We start from the raw sequence: 13807 nt of genomic DNA, 5'->3' as shown, positions 1-13807 counted from the left end.
TGTAGATTTTTGCTCCATGGGGTGCTTGTGGATGAATAATGTTTTTCGTGCTGGGATCAGTGCAGAAAATAGCTGTGAGCCTTGGGGTGCTGCTGCTTACATTTCTTGGCTGTTATCCTGTTGGTTATCCTGATGGTTTCAATGCTGTTCGGGAGGCTAATGATGTGTAATGCTGCTGCTCAAAACCAAATCTTCAGGACCACTTGTTAGAGTAGCTCACGCAGAACTCTGTGAGTTCTGGATATTCCTGTGGCCCACTTTGGGTCTTGTTCGCTTCTTTTCTTTCTTATAATAAGCAATGGTTGTAAAATGGCTCAGCCAACAGCTGGATCTTGGCAGGGCTTTGAGATTAGCATGGTCTGACTGTTGAATCCCTGCTGTGCCCATAGCCCCAGATGGGGCAGCAGCCATTCCTACCTGCCTGGAAAGCTTCCTAACCACTCCTTTTGGTGTGTTTTCTCCCCTGCTGCAGGAAGTAAAACTGTCCAGCCCTGATTATCGGGACTGTAATTCGACCGATGCCATGGAGGACTTTATGAAGAGAATCAATTGTTACCAGGCCAGCTACCAGCCACTTGACCCTGATGACTATGACCGGTAAGAAACTTTCCTGATCTCGGATTGGGCTGGCTTTGAATGCCTTTTGTTTGCCTGGAGAGGGGTAATGAAGTATGGGGTTGTATTTCACTTTGTGTTCAAGTACGTGACCGTGTTGGAGTAATGTATGGTCAAGCCTTGCTGTAAATTTGGGCCTCTTCCTTGAATATTCAATACTGTTTTCTCCAACCCTCTGCCAGGGAACCAGGCACTGAAACCTTCACAAGCTCTTGTGGATCCACTTGTGTTGGTTTCTAGGGTGTTTTTGTCATGGGAATGCTTATAGGGAATGCTTAGATAGACTCCAGGCTGAGCAGGCCCTGTGGTTTCCACCTTTGCTGTCCTGCATGACCGTGTAGGCTGCAACGTGTTGCCTCCCAGCCTCTCCAGTGCTCACAAATGCATCTGTGTGCCATGTGCAGATAATCCTGGGCCAGCTGAGCGCTGTCCTGTTGTGGAACATGCTCCCTGCTAGGTTTAATCCTCTTACTGCTGCAGGGAGGAAGGGCGATTACACTGGTGTTACTTAGCTCTCTGTGAATTGCCATTGCCTATCGGCTTCCTGTTGAAAATAGCCTGCAGGAAATCCTTTTAGCTGGGTGATTATACTGACTGAGATACCTCACCAGGCTGTTTTGTGGGGGTCACGTGTGGTTTTCTGCTTTCCCCACTGGCATCCCCCTCATCCTTGCTGTGCTTTCCCTAGGGAGCTTTCTCTCATCAAAGTCATCGACGTTGGCCGGCGGTTCCTGGTCAACAGGGTCCAGGATCACATCCAGAGCAGGATCGTTTACTACCTGATGAACATCCATGTCCAGCCCCGCACCATTTACCTGTGTCGGCACGGCGAGAGTGAGTTCAATCTCAAGGGGAAGATTGGCGGTGACTCGGGCCTCTCCAACAGGGGCAAGAAGGTAAGGAGAAGGAATATTCTCTGGTGGCTCTATAAGTGATGTGGCTGTAGGAGATGCTGTGTATTGGGCTAAGTATATATTTGATGTCACCTTGGGTACTTAGAGGATCCGTCCATGGGGCTGGTTAAATTTGGGCTTGAGCATGGCCTCAAAATAAGACTGCAGCCACTGGTATTGCATGCAGTTAGAAAATAATTTCATTGTTTGGGTGGGTTCAGTCCTAACACAGGTAGAGTGGGATGTGGGAGGACTGTTGCCACCCTTTGGGTGAGCTAGTCACCTCCAAGGGTGCCTTCACTTTGCTTCTTTGCTTCATGGACATAGTCAAAGGAGTTGCTCCAGGTACGGTTAATATCTATTTTGGCTTTTCATCACCATTCTGAAGTCCAAATCAAGTCAACTAAGGTGTTACTATAATCAAGAACTACAGAATACATCCAATTAGCTCTCTGACAAAAAAAAAAAAAAAAAAAGCTGTGGTTAAGGATGGTCTAGGATCTTTTACATCATCATAGGAGAGGCCAGGTTGTGACGGGGCTTCTCATATACTGCTCCTCGATCATATTAGACTACAGTTCCTGCTATTCTTTCTGTCTGCATGTCCCTTGTAGCTTTTGGGAAAAAATGGTGTGTGAGGCTGATCTTCACCTTAGAGCAGAAGGCAAAAGAGGTCCTGAGGAAGGCTTACTAGGAAGCAGGGAGGAAGGCCCATTGGGAGCCTGTGGATCAGAAGTCAACCTCTTCTTTGTGTCCTACAGTTCGCACTGGCACTGAACAAATTTGTCGAGGAGCAGAACCTAAAAGACCTCAAAGTCTGGACCAGCCAACTGAAGAGAACAATCCAAACAGCAGAAGCACTCCAGCTGCCCTACGAGCAGTGGAAGGCGCTCAATGAAATAGATGCTGTAAGTACCTTTGGTTGCAGTAGGGAAGGCTGGATTGTGGTGGTCGTGGGTTGGCAGAGGGGGTGATAGCTCTGGCCTCTTACTCGTGCCTAGATCTCATCTTTTATGGGGAGATTTTCCTTCTGGGGAGGAATAGTACTTTTCCTGCTCTAGTAATCACAACTTGGCATTGGAATTGTACCTTATGCAAAACCTCCAGGATGGTGGCTGGCATAAGTAGGTTAAGATGACATTTGCTTGAACCTGCCCTCTACCTGATCTCTCCAAGGATTAAAGACAAATGCCTTGGAGAAGGGTTTGCGTATTAGGGGTGCTGATTACTTTTGATTTCAGCTAGGCCCATAACCTCTTGTATGTCCTGTTCTTGCAGGGTGTGTGTGAAGAAATGACCTATGAAGAAATCAGGGACCAGCATCCAGAGGAATTTGTTTTACGCGATCAGGATAAATATTACTACCGCTATCCTTCTGGAGAGGTAGGCCTCCAGAGACATGGCTGTTATTTGAACATAGCCTATTTGTTTTCATGCTACTTGTGCATAGAGGACAGGAGAGTAGAGGAGAAAGCAAATACTCCAAGAAGCAAGAACTAAGAAAGGGTCAGGGCTCCCCTTTAACTTTTTGCTTTTAGGTCTTGTAATATCATGGTGTATGAAGATCTCATTAAGAAACACAACGCTTAGCAAACAGGCCAAATGACTTCATAGTCAATTACTTGGGAAAGTCCAAAGGCCGCCTAGTCTAGCCTCCGTCATTAGGTCCACTCGGTCTTGTGGTGCTGAGGTTTTTCCCTTTCTTTCACTTCCAAATTAGTAATTTCAGCCCCTGCTCTCTGCGTCATTTGCCGAGGGCTGATGTTGATATCTCTGTTTGCTCCTGGCATGGGGAACACGACCTGCTTTCAAGGTGTGACACGCTGAGGTGGGAACTGACGTCAGTCTTTGGTGATGCTTTAGGTTGTGAACTGGGCTTTTTAGCACCAAATTAGAAGTCCTGTGCATTGACTTTTGGGAAATGTAAATGTTTGAAGACATATTAATGCCAGCACACCTAACAAAAGAATGTCAGGGAATGGCCGGCACCGACTCTTAAGTGTATGGGGTTCCTTCTGGGTGCCTGTTGTGGTGCTTTATGAAACCCTTCAAAGCCCTGGTTGCTGGTTTAGTTTAGTCAGAAGCATGAAAGTAATAGATGGACCAAGACAATGCCTATTGTTCTTTGTAAGGTCCTCGTTTTCCTGGCTCTGTGCTTATCTCCCTGCCCTTCTTCTGTCCCAGTCCTACCAAGATCTGGTGCAGCGCCTGGAGCCGGTCATCATGGAGCTGGAGAGACAAGAGAATGTCCTTGTGATCTGTCACCAGGCGGTCATGCGCTGTCTCCTTGCTTACTTCTTGGACAAAAGTGCAGGTGAGCTCCACAACCCTGGTCAGGGAGGGGTTGATCCTGCTGGAGGAGGGATGACAGATGGAGCTCTGAAGAGATGAAATAGGGGTTCCTGTCCATGCAGGGTCTGGAGAATGTATTCCTTTGGTATGGGATGGCTTTAGGTGTTGAGGAAGATGTCCAAACCTGCTTTTGGAGAGGGGATGGGGTAACTTAACCTTCTTGCTTTGCTTTCCCTGCAGACGAAATGCCCTACCTGAAGTGTCCTCTTCACACAGTGTTGAAGCTGACCCCAGTTGCCTATGGTAAGCATGGTGTTACTCCTCAATGTGCCTGGGTGTTTGACTTGTGCCTCCTCTGGGAGATGAGCAGGGCTCTGGGGTCGAGCATCCTGCACCTCTTGGCTTTTCTGACAGCCTCTCCATCTCCCTGTGCTCCCTTCTGCAGGCTGCCGGGTGGAATCCATCTCTCTGAACATCGAAGCCGTTAACACCCACAGGGAAAGGCCAGAGGTGAGTGCTGCTCTTCCTCAGCCATTCCCTGGTGTCCCCTTTCTTTCCCCTATGGTCACCAGGCAGTGAGGATGCCCAGGGTGGGCATGGGGAGATTATTGCACAGTCAATTGCTTGGAAGTGCCTCTGGAGCATCACAGGGGTTCTTGCTCTGCAAAGATGTGGCCAATCAAGGGTTTTCCAAGGGAAAATTACTCTTGCATGTGCCTGCTTCCCAGTGTGCTTGCTCAGATGAAAGTTCACCCAGGGATGGGTCTTTCCTGGGCTCTGACTTTCGCCTTTGCAATCATCTGCTTGCCCAAAGAGGGAATGGACTACTGGATGGAGAAGGTGGCTTCTCCCAAGTGTCCTAGCTGGTTGGCAGAGCCCAAGCTCAGTGGCTCATCCAACATCTCCATCCTCTGTGTTTTTTCCTGGCGTACCCACAGCTCCATGTGGCTACCAGAGTGCTGTTCTGTAGGGTGCTGGGGGAAAAGACCCCTTGCACAGAGGAAAAACCCTGTAAGGTCTGGTCTGGGTGCTCCATGAGGAGCTCAGAGGCCAGATCAAGGGGATGCCAGCCTGGTGTTGGGGCTGGACAGGAAGGGGACCCCGTGTCCAACTTACCAACTTGCATGTAGTGGTGATGGGTCCCAGCCGCGTGTTGGATGGTCAGATCCATCCCCTTTTGGGCCACATCTTCAGGGGTGAATCCAATCCTTCCTCGTGGTATGTCAGGGCCATTGATGCCCTCGTCCACTGCCGTGGCTGGGGGTGGCCAGGGGGCTGCGTGGCGCGGTGGGCATGGAGTGAGGCACGTGCAAAGTGCTTGGGTTCCTCTGCTCGGCTGTGCAGGAGCTGCCCCTCCATCCCACCTAGCTTGAGTTGGAGCTTGGTGCTGACCCTCGCTGGCTGCTCTGTGCGACTTCCCCAGTCTTTCTTATCAGCCTGGGCTCGCTCTTCTTTCTTCTTCTTGCTTTCATGCCCTGGGGCAGAGGGGCTACCTCTGAGGAGTAGATCAATGGGCACGTCTCTGGCGTGTGAAATCGTGGCTGTTGATTACTACTGCGCTTTGTAATACCTATTTACCTTTTTTTGTGATCAAAGGCTCAAATGAGGAGAAATTCTGTCTCATTTCTAAGTGCAGGGCCTTTTTTCCTCCCATCCTTGGGAAATCACACAGTGCTCTTGAACGTTTTGCATCAGTTTCCTTTTTTTCGGTGTCCAGAACCTTTCAATGCATCCAACTAATCCTTTGCACGTCGACAGCAATTGTGGGGGAAAAGCAGAGGCTGCTTTAAGGAAAAAAAAAAAACAACAAACAACCTGCTTCTTTTTTTCTTTATAACTGTCGCCTTCTTCCCTTTTTTATTTTTTTATTTACTTTTTTTTTCTTTTTCTCACTCTAATTTAGGAAGCAAAGAAGGGACCTAACCCGCTCATGAGACGTAATAGCGTTACCCCTCTAGCAAGCCCAGAGCCCACCAAAAAACCTCGCATCAACAGCTTTGAGGAGCATGTGGCTGTTTCTTCCGCCCTGCCAGGCTGTGTTCCTCAGGAAGTGCCCACGCAGCTGCCGGGACAAGTTAGTTGAACTCTTTTTTTTGTTTTGTTTTGTTGTTGTTCTCGTTGTTTATTGTTTGTCGTCCTCCTCCTGTCGCTCCTGAAGCTGGGGAACGGCTTGCACTTGCCGCGTCCTGTGCTGCTGTCTCTGAGATGCTCTCTCCCCGCTTCTCCCGTGGCTGCTGTCCTCCTGCATCGCGTTGGTTTCAGGAGCACCCAGCGAAGGGTGGCTGTCGGCCCTCTCATGGTTTTTGAGAGCCTCAGAAAACCTCAAAGCTCTGGGCTGAACTGAGCAACTGCATTAATTTAGGAATTGCCTCCGTGTCCCCCATTTGACATCGCCGTGTCACAGGATAATGGTTGAGGCTGGAGGGAGGACCTCTGGGGGTCATCTGGTCCAGGTCCTGCTCAGGCTGGACAAAATAGAGCAGGTTGCCCAGGTCCACGTCCAGATGGGAGCCACTTCTCTAGACTGAATGGCTCGTGCCTTCCTCTGGGATGTGCTCTGCTCCACTGTAGACCTGGGCATTGCGATAAGGCCAGGGTTCTTGGGCTTCCTTGAAGATGCTACGAGGACCCTTCTTTGCCTGTAGGTCTCTCTTCCTTCCCAGAGCAATAGGCAAAACAGACCAAGTAGAAGCCTCTTTGATGCATGAGGCACGGTGAACCCAGTTGCCTTGTGCAGCCCTGGGTGAAAAATTTTTTGCTGCCCTCTTGCTTATAGTGTCCTCTCTCACCCACTGGGAAAGCATGAAGAAAAAGACTTTCCTTGGCACATGCTTCTCCAGGAGCAAAAGCCTTTGGTTATGGAGTTGGGGTGCTACCAGAGATGCTCATGAACCCCTTTGCTGTGCTGCCTGTCCCCCTGGCTGCTTGTTGGCTCTTGCTGCCTGTTTTTCATGTTACTTGGTGTCTGCTTGCCCCAAGTGGGATTAGGAAGGGTGCCGTGCTCCAACCACTGCTCTGCTTTGCACAAACCTTGCCACCCCAGCTGGCTCCTTCATCTCTTGGAGCTCTGCTTGGGCTGGCCAAGTCTTGCCAAAAGCCCTTCTTTGCTTTGGGGTTTAGAAGCGCTCAGGTGCCCCTTGCTGCCGCCCACTGTCCTGTGCCCTGTCTCCTGCGGCGTTACTGACACCTCTCTTTCCATTCTCTCTGTCTCTCTACAGCCTTTACTAGGAAAGGCATGCCTGTAAGTATCTTCTTGCGTCTTATTCCCCTCCTACCCTCTTCCCGTGTTTTCTTGCCATTGGTTATTTTGTAGTTGCTGTGAAACCCAGCTGGGGCATGGTTTTCTTGGAGTTGATATTTCTAAGTGTGGGATTTGGGTGTGTCTTGGGAGTGATAAAGAGGGGGGCTGCGGGTGATGTTTTGTCCAAACCATGAGTATCCTACCTTGATTAAATGCCCCAATTTGGTTGGGGAAACACAGTGAATTATCACTTGCAGATGCTGCCTAAATTCCTGCCTCCTCCCTGAGTAGTCACTGGATGGGAGATGCCGTTGGGTTTTCCTGGAGTTCTCTGTGGCAGCGCTTTGTAATGTAGGTGATGGACCCTGGTGGTCTGTCCTTCCTGGGGGCTGAGTTGTGTCTGTGAGTGATGGCACCAGAGAGATTCCTGGGGAAGGCTCTGACCTCAGCTCCCAGCAGGCTTTTATCACCTGTGTGGGAGCAGGAATGTGTTTTGGAGAGTAAGAAGGCAAGATGCCTTTGACGTGTAATGCTCTAATTAGGATTAGGATTAATTGAGGCTTTGACACTTAAACTCAGTGCTGTTAGATCCCTGTGTGCTAGGGACAAGATTGCGTTGGACATATCCAGAAGCTTTTGGACTGATTTCATGATACATCACTGAGTTAAGAGTGAATCAGCCACTAGAAAATGTGCTCAAATGTCTTCCCAAAGACCAGGGAGATGCTGAGGCTGGCGTAGTGCCCAGGGGTCTCTTTGTCATCTGTGGTTTAGATCAGCCTGTGTGCATCCTTGTCCTGGTTCATTCTGTGGGCTGAAGATGAAGGAATTTGCTATGAACTGGTGCTGCTTGTGTGTAACTGGTGAACCTCATGTTTCTTCCCTTTTCCCCAAAAAAAAGATGTTAGAAAAGTCAGATTTGTCTTTGCTGATGGGTTTATTGGGGAAGAGCATGCTGATGCTCCTGGGTGAATGTAGAGGTTGGGTTGCTCAGCATGGCCTGCATGCCCATGCTCCTTGCTGCTCTTAGGCACAGAAGCCCTGGATGAAGTGCCTGGTCCTCCTGGGTTGCTTGCAAAGTGGTTTTGTTTTTGTACAACCCTTCATCCACCTTTCTTTCCCCACGTTGCAATAATAAAAGCATTGCATGCCTTGGTGCCAGCTGGGACATGAAAAGCATGAGTTTGGGGACAGCTGTATGGGGTTGTGCTAGGCCCTGAGCTCAGCTGGAGCAGGTGATGGTTTACCCATCCCAGATGGGTTGGGAGCAGCAAGGTGAACATCTCCAGCTGCTGGGAGCCTTCCTCCACCTACATGTGGGGCTCAGGGATTGGTTTTAAGGGAGCCTGGAAGACCCCGTAGACCAAAGGTTTGGTGGCACCCTCACTTCTGTCACCTTGTATGGGTGTCCTGTCCCCCACCATGTTCCCCTACAGCCTGTATGGGGTCAGGGGAGGTGGAGATTACCTCCTTTCCCAGTTTGTGCTGCTTGGAGGCACTTGGCAGGGGGTGCTTTGTTGCATTGACCATCACCAGTGGGGGCTTGTCCCCATCCAGAAGAACCAGGGGACACCTGGAGAGACCAGGAATACAGCTGCATGCCTCCTGACTGTGGGGTTGAGCTAGTTTGGGTTTGAAGGACTAACTGCTGTGATGATTTCTTCTCCTTTTGCTTGGTTTGTGATCCAAAGTGCACTTTGTAACGACAACCCGATTAAAAGTCTCTCCTATCCCCTCCCTTCTTCTTCCCTTCACTTTTCATGCTTAAAGACGACCCGTTTGTCACTTTCTCAAAGTTTTCTCTTTACTAATATTTCCAAGGTAAATGGCTGTTGGGTGCATGTGGCTTTTCCTAACCCTCACCCTGTGTCCTTAGATAATGCAGACCAGCTTGTCCCACTCTACCTCTCATAGCCTGGCCACAGTTGTTGGTGCTTGTAAGAGGCAGTTTAGGTAGTAAAAGATTAAAAATGCTGATAAACATTCCTAGCTGTTTCTTAGTCCCTTCCCCTCTGACCTTTTTTGTGTAGCTTTGTGAATAGAGAAATGTCTATGTGGTGGTGGTCATCTCTTCGGGTGTCTCCTGGTGGATGCTCTCCTCTGGGGGCTGATGTTTTGCTGGGTGTCTCTGGGTTTGTGATGTATGTTCCTGACAGTGGTGGCAGCGGGGCTGTGCTCGAAGCAGCTCTGGGACCTGCAGGATGTCATGGGTGAGCATTGCTCCAGCTATTCCATCACTGGTGGTGGCTGGTGGCCACGCCAACTCCTTGGCACTGTCACTGTCCTGAGCTGCCTTTTTGGGGCAGTGCTGAGGATGGGCAAACAGTGGCCTCTGCCCAGCAGGTTGGGGGGATGCTGTCCAGCCCCAAGGGAAGCTGGAGAGATGCCTAAGAGGGCTCCTGGAAGGGTTGTTGTGTCCTGTCTCCGTGTCTTGCATGGACCAAAGAGCGGCTCCAGGTGTAGCTCAGGTTTTAGGGGTATCTTTGCCAGGTTCCCACCCTGCAGATAATAAAGCCGGGTGATGCTCAAAGGAGGGATGCAGGTAGCGAGTTGGTGCACCTCCTCCCCACCCTTCTCCTTGGGTGGACGGTGTCCTTTCCATCCGTGGTGGATGCTCTTGTAGTGCCCTGTGTTGTGGCTTTGTTACTGCCTCTGTCCCCTTCCTGATGTGCACATAGAAGATGCTGGCTGGGGTGAGGTCTGGTCCCAGCGTCACCCCAACCGTGCTCCTTCCCCTCTCGTTGCAGAACATGAACAACTCGCAGAAGCCCTCGTGACTCCGTCGGCGCTGTCGCAAGGCCACCAGCGACGCCAGCTCCCATCCCATCGTCATTTCTTAAAGCTTGCTTATTAAACCGGTCTCCTCCGTTTGCGGTGAGGTCGACCCTCGGCTGTTTCTATCCACGCCCGTTCATCTGCAAACTGCTCTGCCGAAGGGGGGAGAGAGGCAGGAGAGCGAAGGAGAGGAGGGAGACGAGCTCCCGGGTTCACCAGGTCTCCAGGCTTGCAGCATTGCTCTCCTCTCCGGCGTCCTGCTAGAGCATAGCAAGCTGTAAAGTGCTTCTAGCGCGCAGGCGTCTCCGAGTTTAATTTTCCTTTGTAAGCAGTTTTGATCTCCTTTTGTATAGCTGATTGGTACCCATCCGTCTTGGGGTGGAGTGTATATATGTGAATGGTGCGGGCTTAGCAGAGAAATGGGGGGAAGAGGGGTGGGGGGATTTTGTTTTTATTATTATTATTATTACTAATTATTTGGCAAGGAAGCCCCTAACGCGCTGTGTTGCGGTCCTCAACCTGCACCAGCTACAGCCCGCCACACGCCTCGTTGAGGTGCACAAGAGCTGCTGGTTTTAACCAAAAAAATAATAATAGCAAAAATATATATATATAGAAAACCCCACATGTCAACTGATATACCTTGAAGGGGTTTGCAGAGAATATAAATCTGCTGCTGAAACTGGCCGTGAGCTGCTTGTAGCATAGAGTGGGAACCACACTGATGCTGGCTTGGGCAGACCCCAGCCCTTAGGGCTGCTCCGAGTTCTGGTGTGTTTTGATTTTTTTTTTTTGGCAAGGGGACTGAGTGCCAGTTGAGGTGATGTGCACGTAATTGGCCTCCTCTTTCCTCTGGCTCAAAGGAAAGAGATATAGGGGGTGATAATCCCTGCAGTGCTGCAGGAGGTAGGTGGCTGGGCTGAGCTGGATGCGTTTTGCAGGCCTGCAGGTCTCTTGGATGGAGGTGGTTGGAAGTCTGGCCAGCTCCCAGGAGTCCCTGTGTGTCTGCAAAAAGCCACGAGAAGAGACTTTTTTTTTTAATTTAATCTATATACATGCACACGTGTGTGTGTGGGTATATGTGTATATATAGAAACCGCTTGGTTTTTGCACTTTATTTGTGGCAGGAGCTAACTATTTTATTTCTTTTATTATTTTTTTTTAAGCTGTGCCTCTAAATGGGGGAAGCCTGAATACAGGCAACATTTTTTTTCTTCCTTTTGCGTGCTGGGAAGCTGGGACTACATAAAAGCAGTAGTTACGGCTTCTGAGGTGTGCGTGTGTGCATGCGTGCAGGGGAAAATGGGGCAAAGTCCTGGCTTGGGCTCCTTCAGCCCTTCAAACCACCTTCCTGGTGGTTTGAGATACAAGAACCTTTCTTGGCAGCCCAGCCTAGGCTGCGAGCCAGCAGTTAGAAAGGACGATTTAACCACTACTGCTTTGTGCAAATATCTGTGGTTCCCTGCCCCGTCCTACGTATTGCATTTTCTTCATCCCTGTCTTGTGCTTTTTCCCCTGCACGAGTGAGCTGGAGACAGAAGGTGAAGGTGGTCAAGTTGTCCTTCATCCCCTTTTTTGGGGGGGACTGGAGATGGGCAGCCCTTTGGTTTTACCCCTCCTTTGGCTTCCTCCTCTCCCCGGGTAGGAAAAAACATCCCTGCAGACGGGAGCTGAGAGGTGTAGGGGAAAGTGATTTTCTTTTTTTACTTTTTGATAATATATATATATTTTTTGAGGTGGGGGGTGGTCTGTTTGCCCTTTGGGAAAAGGCAAACCGCTGTGCCTAGCACTTCAGTCTCATGCAGCAAAAAACATGTTGCATGAGCTCAACAGCGGGATGGGGCTGGGACCGTGCTCGGTCCCTATCTGACCCCAGGACCCCGTCCTGGCGATGCCCTGCCTGCATGTGTCCATACATGTATATTCCTGTACAGATGAAACAAAAACACTTTCCCCCTTTTTTTTTTTTTTTTTAAACTGCATTAAAGCAGAGTCCTGTACGCACGTTGGGTTGATGTCTGCCCTTTTGGTTTCCCTGACTTTGAGAGAGACGAGCGCCTGGGGAGGGTGGCTCGCTGGCTCTTGTAGCCCGTTTCCTGGGGAGTTATCTTTCTCCTCCTGCTACCAAAAGATAAGCTGGCAAACGCAAACATGACGTCTGGCTGCCCCTGATCAATCCTGTAAGCGTGTAATTCTGCAGATGTTCTGGCATGTATTTGTGTGCGTGTACATATATAAATTTATATATAAAAATCTGGAGAAAAAGAACACCCTTAAACTATTTCTTCTGGAAATACTAAAAGTCTCAGTCCCACAAAAAGATAAAACGTGGTCTGGTTATTTTATTTTTTATTTTTTTGGATATCTTTTCCTTTTTTTTTTTACCCCCATCGAGAAGGAGCAGCAGAGTGGTCCTCTCTTGCTTGGGGGTAGGTGGCAGGACAGTGTCACCCCTGTCCCATTGAGTTTTGGCTAACAGAGCCAGGGCCAGGCAGGGATGCTGCAGCCAAGGAGGGTGGCCAGAGGGGACTTGTCGAACCACACCAATAGTTTTCCCCCCGCCCCTTATTTTTTTTTGGTTTTATTTTCCTTTGTGATACTTGAATTTATTTTTTTATGATTTTTTTTGATAGCAAAACGCATTTTATTTATTTAATGTATACTGCAGAGCTTGGAGAGAAGGGTAGTTACTTGGGATTTTTTTTTTTTTGTGTGTGTACTATGTTAACTGTTCTGTATATACGTCTGGAATAATTGCCTGATACAAAGCTGTGCCAGCTTAAAAACAGGGTATGCCTTTCAGAAATTTGTATATTTTGCAGTTGCTGGACCAATAAAATATCTTGTTGAAAAATGGATGATTGGCTCTTCCCTTGCTTTGGAATTATGCCCTCGGGCACCTCCCCTGCAGCATGGGGGCCCTGAGGGTGACCACATAAATTGCCATCCTGCCTTGCACATATGGGGACTGCTTTGGCCCCGTGTCCTATAAACCCCTCTCAGCCCCTCAGCAGGTTTTATAAGGGTCAATGGAGAGAAACCATTTGGATCCCAGGGCCTGGCCCTTTTATTCTAGCCCCATCCCAGCAATTTTGTGTCTCCTGTTATGGTTAATGAAGAGGTCACAAGTGGAATTTAGGGTATGTTTCATCCAGCCAACTGCCGACACTATTTAGGGCAAGTGCATGTGCCTCAAGCCCTATCCCTCATCTCTGTGAGAGGGAGTCCAAGATTACATGCAGAGCTATGCCCTGCCCGAGTCTTTGCCTTAGCTTAGCCATTTATTCAAACCTGGTGCGATTCTTGAAACCAAATACATGCTCAAAATGCTTTGGAGCTGCCCTCTGAGGTCATGGCTGTCTTTGTCCCCTAGGCAAGAAAGCATTAGATGTCACCTGGCAGTGAAGCTGTCAAATTCCATGTAAAAAGATTTTTTTTTGTGTGTATTTTTTATTTTATTGTTTTTCCCTAGCTCCAAAGCAGAAGTGGTACAGGAGTCTCAGGGAGTGGTGTAATTTGGATATGATGCTCTGGAGCGCATTTGGGTTGATTTTTCTTGTGTGGTCAAAAGCTCGATGTCCTCAAGCAGCTGTGCTTCTGATGGCCTGTCTAGGGATGAAAGAGCAAAAAAAAACCACCTGTAGGTGCAGGCCATGGGGTGGCTGGCTAGTGATGGGTAACCAACTGCAACCCCTGATCTCATCTTCCCTGGGGTTTTAGAGTAGGAGGAGCCTTTTTGGACCAAGCCTTGCTGTGACATGCAGGGACTGTCTGCCTTCTCCCCTTGGCCCCATTGTTCTGTAGGATTTTAAGCTTGACTGAGACAGCTGCAACACTTTTTCCTAGGTGTACGTGCAGGTAGGGGAAGTGCTGATGCTCATCCTTGCAAACAGCCCAGTGGCGGGGCGTACCCATGCTCACCAGGAAAGCCAGAAACCATGCAGCCCTTTTTATTTTGCATCTCCAGCAACCTGCTGGCCTCCCCAGCCAA

The 13807-nt window shown here is 49.3% G+C and overlaps 1 protein-coding gene across 5 annotated transcripts in view; it reads left to right on the top strand.

The window, feature by feature from the left end:
• The window catches only part of PFKFB3 (6-phosphofructo-2-kinase/fructose-2,6-biphosphatase 3), a 38139-nt gene extending 26352 nt beyond the window's left edge, over window positions 1-11787 (top strand). For 2 of the 5 annotated variants that reach the window (XM_068670086.1, XM_068670090.1), the window contains 10 exons: window positions 473-597; window positions 1304-1511; window positions 2270-2416; window positions 2787-2891; window positions 3693-3822; window positions 4041-4103; window positions 4246-4310; window positions 5704-5874; window positions 7019-7041; window positions 7299-9846. In XM_068670086.1, coding sequence (XP_068526187.1) covers window positions 473-597; window positions 1304-1511; window positions 2270-2416; window positions 2787-2891; window positions 3693-3822; window positions 4041-4103; window positions 4246-4310; window positions 5704-5874; window positions 7019-7041; window positions 7299-7332 — 1071 coding nt within the window. In that variant the 3' untranslated portion in view covers window positions 7333-9846. Of the gene's footprint in view, window positions 1-472; window positions 598-1303; window positions 1512-2269; window positions 2417-2786; window positions 2892-3692; window positions 3823-4040; window positions 4104-4245; window positions 4311-5703; window positions 5875-7018; window positions 7042-7298 lie in introns of all 5 variants that reach the window. The other 3 variants (XM_068670088.1, XM_068670087.1, XM_068670089.1) reach the window with 3 other exon arrangements.
• The last annotated feature ends 2020 nt before the right edge of the window (window positions 11788-13807 follow it).

Source organism: Anas acuta, chromosome 1 (assembly GCF_963932015.1).
Source record: "Anas acuta chromosome 1, bAnaAcu1.1, whole genome shotgun sequence".
NCBI lineage: Eukaryota > Metazoa > Chordata > Aves > Anseriformes > Anatidae > Anas > Anas acuta.
Note: the sequence above shows the minus strand (reverse complement) of the source record. Positions and strands in the feature narration are given on the sequence as shown.